At 38.0% G+C, this 12,639-nt stretch overlaps 1 protein-coding gene across 1 annotated transcript in view; it reads left to right on the top strand.

The window, feature by feature from the left end:
- The first annotated feature begins 402 nt into the window (after nt 1-402).
- Nucleotides 403-12,639, top strand: part of LOC107711640 (monofunctional C1-tetrahydrofolate synthase, mitochondrial-like) — a 46,729-nt gene continuing 34,492 nt past the window's right edge. The window contains exons 1-12 of the mRNA XM_016516641.1: nt 403-768; nt 2,354-2,438; nt 2,517-2,567; nt 2,739-2,792; nt 2,913-3,037; nt 3,334-3,434; nt 5,698-5,834; nt 6,008-6,135; nt 6,401-6,541; nt 6,660-6,833; nt 9,646-9,782; nt 10,408-10,454. Coding sequence (XP_016372127.1) covers nt 536-768; nt 2,354-2,438; nt 2,517-2,567; nt 2,739-2,792; nt 2,913-3,037; nt 3,334-3,434; nt 5,698-5,834; nt 6,008-6,135; nt 6,401-6,541; nt 6,660-6,833; nt 9,646-9,782; nt 10,408-10,454 — 1,413 coding nt within the window. The 5' untranslated portion in view covers nt 403-535. The remainder of the gene's footprint in view (nt 769-2,353; nt 2,439-2,516; nt 2,568-2,738; nt 2,793-2,912; nt 3,038-3,333; nt 3,435-5,697; nt 5,835-6,007; nt 6,136-6,400; nt 6,542-6,659; nt 6,834-9,645; nt 9,783-10,407; nt 10,455-12,639) is intronic.

Raw genomic sequence — 12,639 nt, 5'->3', positions numbered from 1 at the left:
AACACTCTCACCTGTGTTAATGAGAGAATCACTGACATGATGTCAGCTGGTCCTTTTGTGGCAAGGCTGAAATGCAGTGGAAATGTTTTTGGGATTAAGTTAATTTTCATGGCGAAGAGGGACTTTGCAATTAACTGCAATTCATGTGATCACTCTTCATAACATTCTGGAGTATATGCAAATTGCCATCATAAAGACTGAGGCAGCAGACTTTGTGAAAATTAACATTTGTGTCATTCTCAATTTTTGGCCACGGCTGTATATATACATACAGATTCGTAAAGAGAGAGAATGTAAGGTTACGAAAAAAATGTTGCCCAATGCCAGGTGAGTCATTTGTTCTTGCTCAGACTTGTGAATGAGTATTGTAGAAACGCCAAGACCATTCAACCTTTCCTCCTCCTTGGGTGTATTGCGACGCTCTATCGGGCACGCGCTTGGCTTGTCCACTAGTCTAGTACTGCGCGAGATCACCTGAGCGTCAGACAAGACACCGCTCTGCTTAGAAACCGCAGACCAGGGTGGACGTTTTAAGATGAGACTGTCGGTCGCTTTTCGCTATGCACATCGGAGCCACGCGAGCATACGACGATCACGAGCGGGTGTCAAAGTTTTAAACTCAGAGAACAGCTTCATACCTGTTAATAGCGCGGTTTCTTATCTACGGGTTCGGGAAGCAAGTTCGACCAGCGGTACAAGTGAAACGGTAGTTTGTTTTAAAAGTCATCCACGAAAAAACGATGGACCGCTGTATGAAAGTGCTGTTGGGTAAGATCAAAACAGACGCTATTAAGTCTCTAAACCTAAATGCGACAAAACTTTTATTTTCTAAAGCACGCTGAATGTTTGTGTGATTGTAACTGTTTGGTTCTGAATATATAGCGACTTGACTAAAATATCCATTGTCTTGGCGTTGATTTGGTGCCACGTGCTACCGGTGTTTGGCCGCCAGCTGATGTAACTTCTGCCTCCCATTAGTCTTCCGTCTATACACCCTTTTTAATATGAACTGCGTTGTGTGCTAATTAGGCTGCATATCTACTGTTACTGTATGAAGTTTTCTTACAAACATTTTTTTTGTATCAACGAAGGTTGAAAGCATGTAGGTCAGTTTTACACTGAATGTCCTCATTTAACCCGCTCCCCTTGGCGATCACAATACTGACTTTATTTAAAGATTCATAGAGCCAACAATGTTGTATCGGATTTTGCAAAATTTAAAACATGAAATCTTAATGACATAATTTTTTAAAAGACCTGGAAGTATTGTAATACAGGTTGAGTTTATAACACCATTTTAAAAATATGTTGCTACACCATTGAAATTATTGTCATATATGACGACCATCTCCAGTGTGACATATATTGTAAGACTATAGAAACAGAATAGTAATATAAAAATTTTTACAGGAAAGCTTCTTTAATGGGTATTATATTAAAGCTTGCCAAAAAACTGAGTTACAGTCATTGAAATGCGTTACAACAGTCTCCCCTAAAAGTCTTTAACAGATGGAAACTGTGTGGAACTTGAGTATCATTGCCCAATCAAACCCTACAAGTGACCCCTATGTATCTTTTTGATGTTTGTAAATGGAGTCAACGTTCAGGTATCTGCTACTGAGGGTTAAAATAATCAAAGATGCCTTTGCAACCAGCCTTACAAAAGATGCTTACAGTGATGCAATAGACTCCACGATAACACAAGATAATTTTGTCTGCTGCTAGTCAAAATGTGTTGCCAACCTGCTTAAAATTTATTATAATAAGCTGAGCAAACTAATTACTATTTATTGTGTCTTTATTGCTTTCTGTCACAGTCAAAAACAGCACACCAGTCTAGTTGTTATGATAAACTGTATTTGTGTGGCAGAGATGCCAGTATAAAGGTTTTAAACTTCATCTGAGCAGGCACAGGGAGAACTTTAAGTGTTTAGAGAGGTTGAAGATCTACTTGGCTGTGGATGTAAAAAATCTGAGAAAAAAAATTATCTTTGGTCATATTAGCAATTATTGTGTTAATATTAATGATAAAAGTTTTGGCCTAAAACTTGCAGCTATTGCTCTACTTTGTTCTGAGGTGTTTCTGACTAGAACAGGCAAAATGATGGAGTACCGTTTAATGTGTGGTCAACATTGATTTTTGCTAAAGAGCAGTCAGGATTGGATAACCAAATTGTTTAAAATGCATATCAGCTTTGTAAGCTTGATAAGTAAAAATGTGTCATATGTTCATTCAATAAGAAGTTCTGTTCTGTTAGCAGAAGTTAATGAACATGCATGATGTTACTTTTGATGAAATATGCTGTGAGCTGAATGGTTAAATATATGCACTCTGTGTCCATCTTATTTACAGTGACATTGTTCAGAGGAGCAGAGAGGAGCTCAAAGCTATCAGAGAACCCAACCCAGGCCTCAAACCTACACTGGCTATCATACAGGTGTGACTTTGTGTTTAGATAAAGAGTTATGTGAATGAATCTCAGACACTGAATGCTGCATGTTTGTACTTATGATAGGCTGGTGAAGATGACGGTTTGCTGGAGGTGAATAAGAAGATGGCTGGAAAGGTATAACTGTTTGTCTTCCTTTCTGCCCAACATGCATTAAATAAATGGGTGCAAGTAACAAATCTTTACGTTACATTTTAGTAGATGATTTGCTATTGATCGATAAGATGAATGGCAATGCAAACGGATAGCTTATGCATTGTTATATGCCCCGATTTTGTATCCACACAGATCGGCTTGAACGTAATGCAGATTTGTCTTCCACACCAGTGCAGAGAGGAAGAGGTCGGTGACGCTACAAACCTGAAAAGCTATAAATAGCTTTTTTTGATTAAACAGAAACTATCCTCTTTAGAGAGGTCTGTCCAGTTCTCAGCCTCCTGAATTTTTGTCTCTATTCTACAGGTGATCGAGGAGATCTTGAGATTAAATGAGGATTCTCGTGTTCATGGCATTTTTTTGCACCTTCCTCAGTCCTTTCTCTCCAAAAGTGTCCGTAATGCCATCAAGCCACAGAAAGATGTGGATGGGTAAGCTAGAGGGTTTTTTTTTTTTTTTTTTTTTTTTGGTAATGTTCATATGTGTAACCAGAGTCCAAAAAAATCTGTATATTTTTGCCATAACTGCCAATGGTGGGTGATTTGAGAATTTTCTAACTATGAATATTTCCTATCTGCCATGATACTGAATTTATTAAAATAATTTTATTTTTATGACAATGAAGTTATTTGGAAACTAGTCATTGCAGGATACCTTTAAATATATTATAGATACTGTATATTTATGTAAGATGTAAAACAAGAAGTTTCGAACTGTATGTTTGCAGGGTCTCTGATCTTAATGTTGGCCGTGTGGTGTTGGGGGATCAGAGAGATGGCTTTGCCTCACCTGTAGCTGGAGCTGTGCTGGAAATGCTTGCCAGGCATGGTGTGTATCTGTTTGCATTTTGGCATATGTTATTACATTTGCATTCAAAAGGTAAAATGTTTCATAAACGCTGCTAATTCTACTGAATAGAGTATTAAATATCCGTATATCTCCATATATTAAATATATCCTCTAAAGATGAATGTACGCTACCGTTCAAAAGAAAAAAAAGGGAAATAAGTGTCATTCTCATTAAGACTGCATTTATTTGATTAAAAATAGTTAAAACCGTAATATTGTGAAATATTATTACAACATAACTGTTTTCTGTTATATTTTAAAATAAAATATATTCTTCTTGTGGCAAAGCTGAATTTTCAACAGCCTTTACTTCAGTGTCACATGATCCTTCAGGAATCATTCTAATATGCTGATTTGGTGTTCAAGAATAGGTTTGGGAAATTCTGGGAATTTTCAAGACTGGAAAATTTCCATGGGGATTAACGGGAATTAGTGGGAATAAACTGGGAATTTGCAAAATTGCAGGAACAGGGATGTAGTAGGAAAAAAAAAATCTTGCAGCATAATCTTTTAATGATTTAATGCAATTTCAGTTTAATTTCTACCCTGCACATTCCTCAGTCACATGCACACAGCACACTTACTGCAGGGCTATTGAGGACACATCCCCTACATGCACTGTGCATTCCTTCATAACATGCACAGATCATTTCTTGAATCCTGAACACAAAATGATGTCGAACTGTCCATCTTGGTGAGTATTCACATAAATTACATAAATATTACTTAAATTTGTGTTTAAATCTTTCTTGTGCTGTGTAAGCTACTGCACAACAAAATTATACCATTGTTAAAACAAATACACTGACTGAGCAAACATTATGTGAGTGTCTTTAAATGACCCCCCCCCCACAGAATCCCCCCTAGTCACCTAAGGGTAATTCCCCCTAATTTTCCAGGCTTCCATTCAAGTAAGTTTTGATATTACTTGGGTAAATATATTTGTTCCATGGTATTCGAGTTTAACTAGCAATACCTAAATGTGTTTATACTGTAGCTAGCTAGCCAGTAAATCAGATTTGAAAAATGTAAGCTAGTTAGCACTATTTAATTGATAATTTATGAGGCTAGGTATCATGTGCTAGCTCAAGCTGTGATGGTCTTTCTTGTACCGTCTGCTAGCCAGCTTTCTGTTATCATACAGAAGTACAGTACTGGTCAAAAGTTTGGACTCATTACTATTTTTCATGTTTTTGAAAGAAATCTCTTGCGCTCATCAAGCCTGCATTTATTTGATCAAAAATACAGAACAAAACGGTAATAGTGTGAAGTATTATTACAATTTAAAATAATGGTTTTCTGTTTTAATGTACTATAACATATAATGTACTGCATTTCTGTGATGCAAAGCTGAATTTTCATCAGCCATTACTCCAGTCTTCAGTGTCACATGATCCTTCAGATATAATTCTAATACGCAGATTTATCAATTTTGGAAACCGTTGTGCTTAATATTTTTATAACCTGTGATACTTTTTTCAGGATTCTTTGAATACAAATGTTAAAAAATAACAGCAATTATTTAAATAGAAATATTTTGCAAGGATGTGTTAAATTGATCAAAAGTGATAGTAAAGATTTAATTTCTTAGAAAAGATTTCTAGTTTGAATAAATACTGTTATTTTTATTAAGTTTTTATTCATCAATGAATCCTGAAAAATATATCACAGGTTCCAGAAAAATCCAAAAATGTAATTTGTAAAATTTGTATTAGTTTGCATGCATGTCGGCTTATGACTAAACAAAATGTTTATATTTATGTTTGTATATGATACAGTTTCTGTAAATGTCCTCAAATTTCCAATGAATTCCCATAAATTCCTGTTAAGTTTCCAACTTGGAAAATTTCCAAAATTCCCCAGATTAAGTTCCCATGGAAAGTTTCTGGAAATTTACGGGATATTTTCCGCCCCTTTGCAACCCAGTTCAATAAATATTTATTACCGTAAATGTTGAAAACGGTTGTGCTGCTTAATATTTTTGTGGAAACATGATACTTTTTTTCAGTATAGAGAAAGTTCAAAACAACAGCATTTATTTTAAAAAGATTTTGTTGTATAAAAATTATAAATGTCTTTACTGTCACTTTTGATCAAACTAATGTGTGCTTGCTGAATAAAAGTGTCAATTTCTCTCCAAAAACATCTTACTGACTCAATTTTAGAATGCTAGTGTAATTTTTTTTTTTATTGTAACAAAGGTTAAATATACAGCATTTCCTTTTTTGTAACTCCCCTTTAGATGCCCCATTGGTTGGCAAGATGGCAGTGCTGCTGGGTCTTGAGGGACCCCTGAAGGCAACTCTTCAGTTTTTGCTGCAAAACAATGGCATGATGGTGCAGACCCACCAGTGGAGCTCAAAGCCCGTGCAGAAACAGGTAAATGATTGATAATTGAGAGATACTTAGTTTTCAGGTCAAGTTTTAGGTGTAGTTTGGTATTTTCAGCAGCAGAGGGCAATGCTGCTTTGTTTTAGGAGGGACATCGGGATAAATCATATGAGGCATACACTAATTGTCTTTCTTTCTTTTTCTTTCTTTCTTTCTTTCAGATCATGGATTCGGATGTGGTGGTGTTCTTAGAAACTGGCCACAAGGGCCTCCCTCCCACTTGGTTAAGACCGGGGGTGGCAGTCATTAACCTCAGCTCAGCCCTAATGGAAGGTAAATTTTCTTCAAAGTAAAGATATTAAGCGTGGCACGGTGGCAGACATTATAACAATTGATTTTTTATGTTGCTGGTATACGTAAAACATATAGAGCACTTCTTCACTTGAGAAGTGTCATTTGAGAATTGAAGGAACTATTATAATTGTATTACCATGGAAGTGAAAGACAAGCATGTGATTCCTCTGAGCAATATAACAAAGAGTGAAAAATTTAAGGGGGTCTGAATACTTTACGTACCCACTGTATTTGTGCACATAATTATGCAGTGAATGAAGAAGTCATTTTGAAGTGTTTGTGGCTGCTGTTGTGATCTGCCAGCATGTAGTGAGGAGCAGCAGGAGGTGGATACAAGAACAGCAGTACCAGCCATGGAGGCTCCGCCCACTAAAACTTCAATCACTGTCACCTGTGCCTAGGTACGAGCAGTTTTGCCTTTTACTTTCTACAGAATATGCATCACTCATACCGTTGCTTGTTTATTTGTGCACAGAACTAATTGGTCTCCATCTTTCTGTTTGCTTCTGTAACCCTCAGTGATATAGAGATCTCCAGGGCACAGACTCCCAAACCTATATCCCAGCTGGCTCAGGAGATTGGTCTGCTTCCAGAAGAGCTGGAGGCCTACGGAAACACCAAAGCCAAAGTCCATTTGTCCCTTCTCAACCGCCTCCAACATCAGCCTAATGGCAAATATGTCCTAGTGGCAGGGTGTGACATCAGTTTTTACTTCTGTCATTGAAGTTTAATTCATGTCATATTATTTATCTACGGGTGTGTTTACACTTAGAAGGTTTTGTTTGATTAAATTGATTGTTCTGTTAGCGCAGTTCATTTGGATATATATGAATGCTGCCATCCGAACCTTTGTGTGCACCAATCAAGCAGACAGGCCCACTTTTTTCGACTGAAAAATGAACATAATACAGCCCAAAGACATCTAAACGAACTAAAAGCAATCTCATCTTGTCATTGGAGCTATGTTACCCATTACAGTTTGGTACAGGTGTTGGAACCAGCAGGTCTTTGTATGTGCAGGAGTTCCTGGCACTGTTTTGACTCCTTTGCATATTTCATAAGCTCTTAGTGAGTTTTAAGCTGGTAAAAATACCACCATATGTACACCCATGCAATGAGCAAGACAAGCATGTGATTCCTCTGAGACCGATTAAGTCAGGCACGCAGTTTTCTTCACCTTTCATTACCTGCCATCTCCAAGAGACCTTAATGGTTATAGAGGCCCATGCTATTTCCTCCATAACCCACAAATTCCATTAGTGTGGGAACATAATAAGACACAGCTAATTGTATTTCCTTAGATGCTCCGTCCGGGCCAACTTTTCATACATATGACCTTATCTCTTATCTAGAGCAACCTGACAGTTGGGAGCACAGGGCTGAAGCTGAATCTAGTGCTGGAGTTGGGCCTCTAAGTGCTGCGTTTAGAATGCAGGTGAGAGGCCTGTTGTTGTTTCTTCTTTCTATTAAAGTCTAAATAAATAGTTATATCAATGTAATATCTGAATTTAGAATTTTGTTTGCATCATTGAAACATTCATTTCCTGTTTAACAATGTAAAGCTTTTACACAGTGCTCAAGAGACATTAATTATTAGCATCATTGTTATTATTATCATTGTAATTATCATTGAAAACAGTTGTGGTGCTTAATATTTTTGTGGAAACAGGATTTCAGGATTCTTCAATAAATAGAAAGTTCAAAAGAACTGCATTTTTTTTTATATATCGAAATCTTTTGTAAAATTATAAATATCTTTGTCACTTTTCATCAATTTGCTAATTTTTGAAAGGTATAGTGTTATGCCAAATCAGTAGTTATTGCCTGTATGTTTTTTTTAGTATATACAGTGGGTACGGAAAGTATTCAGACCCCCTTAAATTTTTCACTCTTTGTTATATTGCAGCCATTTGCTAAAATCATTTAAGTTAATTTCCTACGGAAACACCAAAGCCAAAGTCCATTTGTCCCTTCTCAACCGCCTCCAACATCAGCCTAATGGCAAATATGTCCTAGTGGCAGGGTGTGACATCAGTTTTTACTTCTGTCATTGAAGTTTAATTCATGTCATATTATTTATCTACGGGTGTGTTTACACTTAGAAGGTTTTGTTTGATTAAATTGATTGTTCTGTTAGCGCAGTTCATTTGGATATATATGAATGCTGCCATCCGAACCTTTGTGTGCACCAATCAAGCAGACAGGCCCACTTTTTTCGACTGAAAAATGAACATAATACAGCCCAAAGACATCTAAACGAACTAAAAGCAATCTCATCTTGTCATTGGAGCTATGTTACCCATTACAGTTTGGTACAGGTGTTGGAACCAGCAGGTCTTTGTATGTGCAGGAGTTCCTGGCACTGTTTTGACTCCTTTGCATATTTCATAAGCTCTTAGTGAGTTTTAAGCTGGTAAAAATACCACCATATGTACACCCATGCAATGAGCGCATTCAGACTGACACACAGCGTTGTTTTGGATGTTTGGTAATTTTCTTCGAAAAATATATTTTAAAAAAAGCTGTCCAATCAGGTTATCATCTTGTCCTTATGCCTTTTGTTTTGTATCTTTAGATTCACTGTTAAAAGTGACAGTGTGTACGTTAAACGAACCAGGACTAAATGCATCATTATTATTATTTTTTTTTAACCGAGAGAGAACCGAGAGAACCAAACTGCAATTGTGAACACACCCTGAAATGATACGGTACAAAAGCAATGATACAAAACTTAATTGAACAGCAAAGTTGAACGAAAACTGTATTGACTTACTTTGTTGAAGAGGTTTTAATCTGCAAATGAAAGACTTTGGAATCTTTTTCATCAGTTAATGGCAGATGGATTGATGACCATCATAGTTGCACTGCAAGAACCTAAATAAGAAAGACACTCATACTTTTAAAGGTTACAAGCATTTAAGGAAAACTTCAGGTCAATGGTGGTGTTTTCACGCTCCCATCCGTGTGCACATTTGTACTCTGCCTCTAAATTCCTAGAGAGAGTGATTGGTGGGCCCAGGGATCTTATCTACCACTGGCTCTTGAGCCCACCAGGAGCCTCCCTTTCATCTGTGTGTGTGAAGCGTGGCTCGGTCAGCTCCAAATGGGGGCCCAGGGTCTCTTTCATGTGTGTGGGGAATGCGCAGACCCCTGGCTTTATCAGCAGCCCCTTCCCTCTCCCTTAACTCTCCTTCTTTAAGTCCCGCTCTTTGTTCTGCCTACAGATGCTGTGAAGCAGCACTGCCCTCCCCACCCAGCCTACTCAATTACTGTCAGCTACTGGTATGCCTTTACTGCGCTGCCAAAAGAGCTGCTCCACAAAGACTGAGAGAGAGGGAGGGAGGATGCTGATGGGGAGCGGGTTTGCCGGCAGTCTAATGTAGTGAGATCAGAGGGAAAACGAAAATGAGGAAGGCAGAAAGATGAATAGATGTATAGTCACAACCTTCTCCCTTTGAATGTGGGAAAGCATGTGTTGATAATGTTTTCGGTCTGTGTTTTTCAGTATAACTCCTACTCCTCTGGGTGAAGGGAAGAGTACAGTGACCATAGGTCTTGTCCAGGCCCTCTCCGCTCATCTTAAGCTCAACTCTTTCGCTTGCCTGCGACAGCCTTCCCAGGGCCCAACGTTTGGTGTCAAAGGTGTGTTTTTGTGTGCTTGCTTTAGTTTGATATTGTAGTATATGGATAACAATAACTACCATAACAACATTTCAAGGTATCACAGATGCACTTCTTGAAGGCTGCATTAAAATGTAGGCATTATAATTATGCAACTTTTTCACTGTGTCTTCCCAGAATGCCCTGCATTGAGTTCAGTAAAATAAAATAAATTCAAGATGGTTAAATAAAATTCAACAATCAAAGTTAATTATGGAAATAAAATTTAATTAGAATTTATTGTAAATATACAAATAAAAAAATACATGTAGTGTGTGTATTTATATAAAGTATTTTCAAAATGGAATCAAATAAATGTAATTGATGTAATGTAATTTTATTTTAAATTCTACATTTATTTATATATGTATGTGGAATATCATGTCATTAGCTTAGTGACATGCTAATGCCAAACTCATTAATTGCAGTAGTTTGCTGTGCGAATGGCTATTTGTGTGGCGTTCGAAGTTGCTGCACATTTAGTACACAGCAGGGCAGTTCGCTAGATTTTGGATCAGAGCTCATGTCTGGCTATGTCCGACATATTGTCTTGTGTTTTCATTGCTGTGTGTTTGTCAGCCTGCCTCATTCTTTTGTCTCCCTGCAGGAGGAGCGGCGGGTGGGGGATATGCACAGGTCATTCCTATGGAGGAGGTGAGTGACTACAGACATCCTGTCTCCCGTTATCACAAAGCCCTTTCCCTTAGTATGCCACAACTGATGACAGCCCTTAAAAAACCTCACACAGCCATTGAGACCAAGTAAAATAAAGCACCATGTCCAAAACTCTGAGACCAGTGAAAATGCTTTTGTTTTGTGATTTTCTAATGGAATTTTTCTTATTATTACCGGTAAATATCAGCATATGAATTTCAAAAGTGTAAATGGAAAAATAACATAATTCGGAATTTGTTTTATGATACGTCCATGGTTTGCTTTAATAACAGCGTGCATGGAAATAATAATACTTTTTATTTCTAGTTTTATATTAGATTTTGAATCTCATATTTTCTCTGTTATCTCAGACTTTTGGACAACACTGAATGTGTGTGAGAGCAGATACTGTCTTTATCAGAAGCTGCAGAAAACAGCTTACTGACTCTCACTTTATTTTTTCCCCCCTCAGTTTAATCTCCACCTCACAGGAGACATCCACGCTATAACAGCAGCTAATAATCTAGTGGCAGCAGCTATCGATGCCCGCATTCTCCATGAAGCTACTCAATCAGACAGGGTAAACAACTGCAATCATAATGTTTTAAATTTCACACAGGATGGTCTCCCTGGGATTTAATATTATGATTCATCAACCATTAGTCAGTAGCTGTGTCATTAAAGAGGATTGTTTCTGGTTCTCTACAAGTCTATAATTGCATATTTATCACTTCCTAATGCTTTATTTAGCTATAAGTTGTTTTTGTGTCTTTTTAGGCCCTGTACAGCAGACTAGTGCCATCTGTTAATGGTGTGAGATGCTTCTCTCCTATACAGATGGCTCGCCTACAGGTGAGTCTGGACAAAATCTTTGTACTTCTGACCTTTTTAACTTTTATTGCTTGTTAATGCCATCATCATTTGACACCGATGTTATTAGAGCAGTGGTTCTCAGCAAACTTCCAAGGGGGCCTCAAGATGACTTAAATAAGGCAAAACAAGCATTAAAATAAATTGGAACTACTACATGATATTTTTTATTTTAATTCATCCCATCACTTTCTTATTTTAATTTATCCCCTTTTTTCACACGCATACAAGAATTCCCTTTTTTCATTGAAGAGCCAGTGCTTCTATGGTCTTGAAAAGCCTCATTTTAAATATATATATATATACATACAGTATCTCACAAAAGTGAGTACACCCCTCACATTTCAGCAACCATTTTATTATATCCTCTCAAGGGACAATACTATAGAAATGAAAATTGGATATACTTTAGACTAGTCAATGTGCAGCTTGTATAGCAGTACAGATTTACTGTCCTCTAAAAATAACTCAACATACAGCCATTGTTGTCTAAATAACTGGCAACAAAAGTGAGTACACCCTAAGTGAATGTCCAAAGTGTCAATATTTTGTGTGAGCACCATTGTTATCTAGCACTGCCTTAATCCTCCTGGGCATGGAATTCACCAGAGCTGCACAGGTTGCTGCTGGGATCATCTTCCACTCCTCCATAATGACATCACGGAGCTGCTGGATGTTAGACACATGGCGCTTCTCCACCTTCCGCTTGAGGATGCCCCACAGGTGCTCAATAGGGTTCAGGTCTGGAGACATATCTGGCCACTCCACGTCTGTCTGTCTGTCTTCCTGGCTTTATCAGACTACAGGACATGGTTCCAGTAATTCATGCTCTTGGACAGGTTGTCTTCAGCAAACTGTTTGCGGGCTTTCTTGTGAGCCAGCTTTAGAAGAGGCTTCCTTCTGGGACGACGGCCATGCAAACCGACTTGTTGCAGTGTGCGGCGTATGGTTTGAGCACTGACAAGCTGACCTCCCGCTTCTGCAACCTCTAAAGCAATGCTGGCAGCATTCATGCGTCTGTTTTTTGAAGCCAGCTTCTGTACTTGACGCACAGCACGAGGACTCAACTTCTTTGATCGACCCTTGTGAGGCCTGTTCCGAGTGGAACTCGTCTTAGAAAACCTCTGTATGACCCTGGCCACTGTACTGCAACTCAGTTTAAGGGTCTTGGCACTCTTCTTATAGCCTAGGCCAGGGGTAGGCAAGTTTGGTCCTAGAGAGCTGCAGAGTTCAGCTCCAACCCTAATCAGACACACCTGAACAAGCTAATCAATGTCTTCAGGATTACTAAGGCTATAGGCAGGTGAGTTTTTTT

This window comes from Sinocyclocheilus rhinocerous, unplaced genomic scaffold (genome assembly GCF_001515625.1).
Source record: "Sinocyclocheilus rhinocerous isolate Xijiao unplaced genomic scaffold, SAMN03320098_v1.1 scaffold1169, whole genome shotgun sequence".
In the NCBI taxonomy this organism is placed as follows: Eukaryota; Metazoa; Chordata; class Actinopteri; order Cypriniformes; family Cyprinidae; genus Sinocyclocheilus; species Sinocyclocheilus rhinocerous.
Note: the sequence above shows the minus strand (reverse complement) of the source record. Positions and strands in the feature narration are given on the sequence as shown.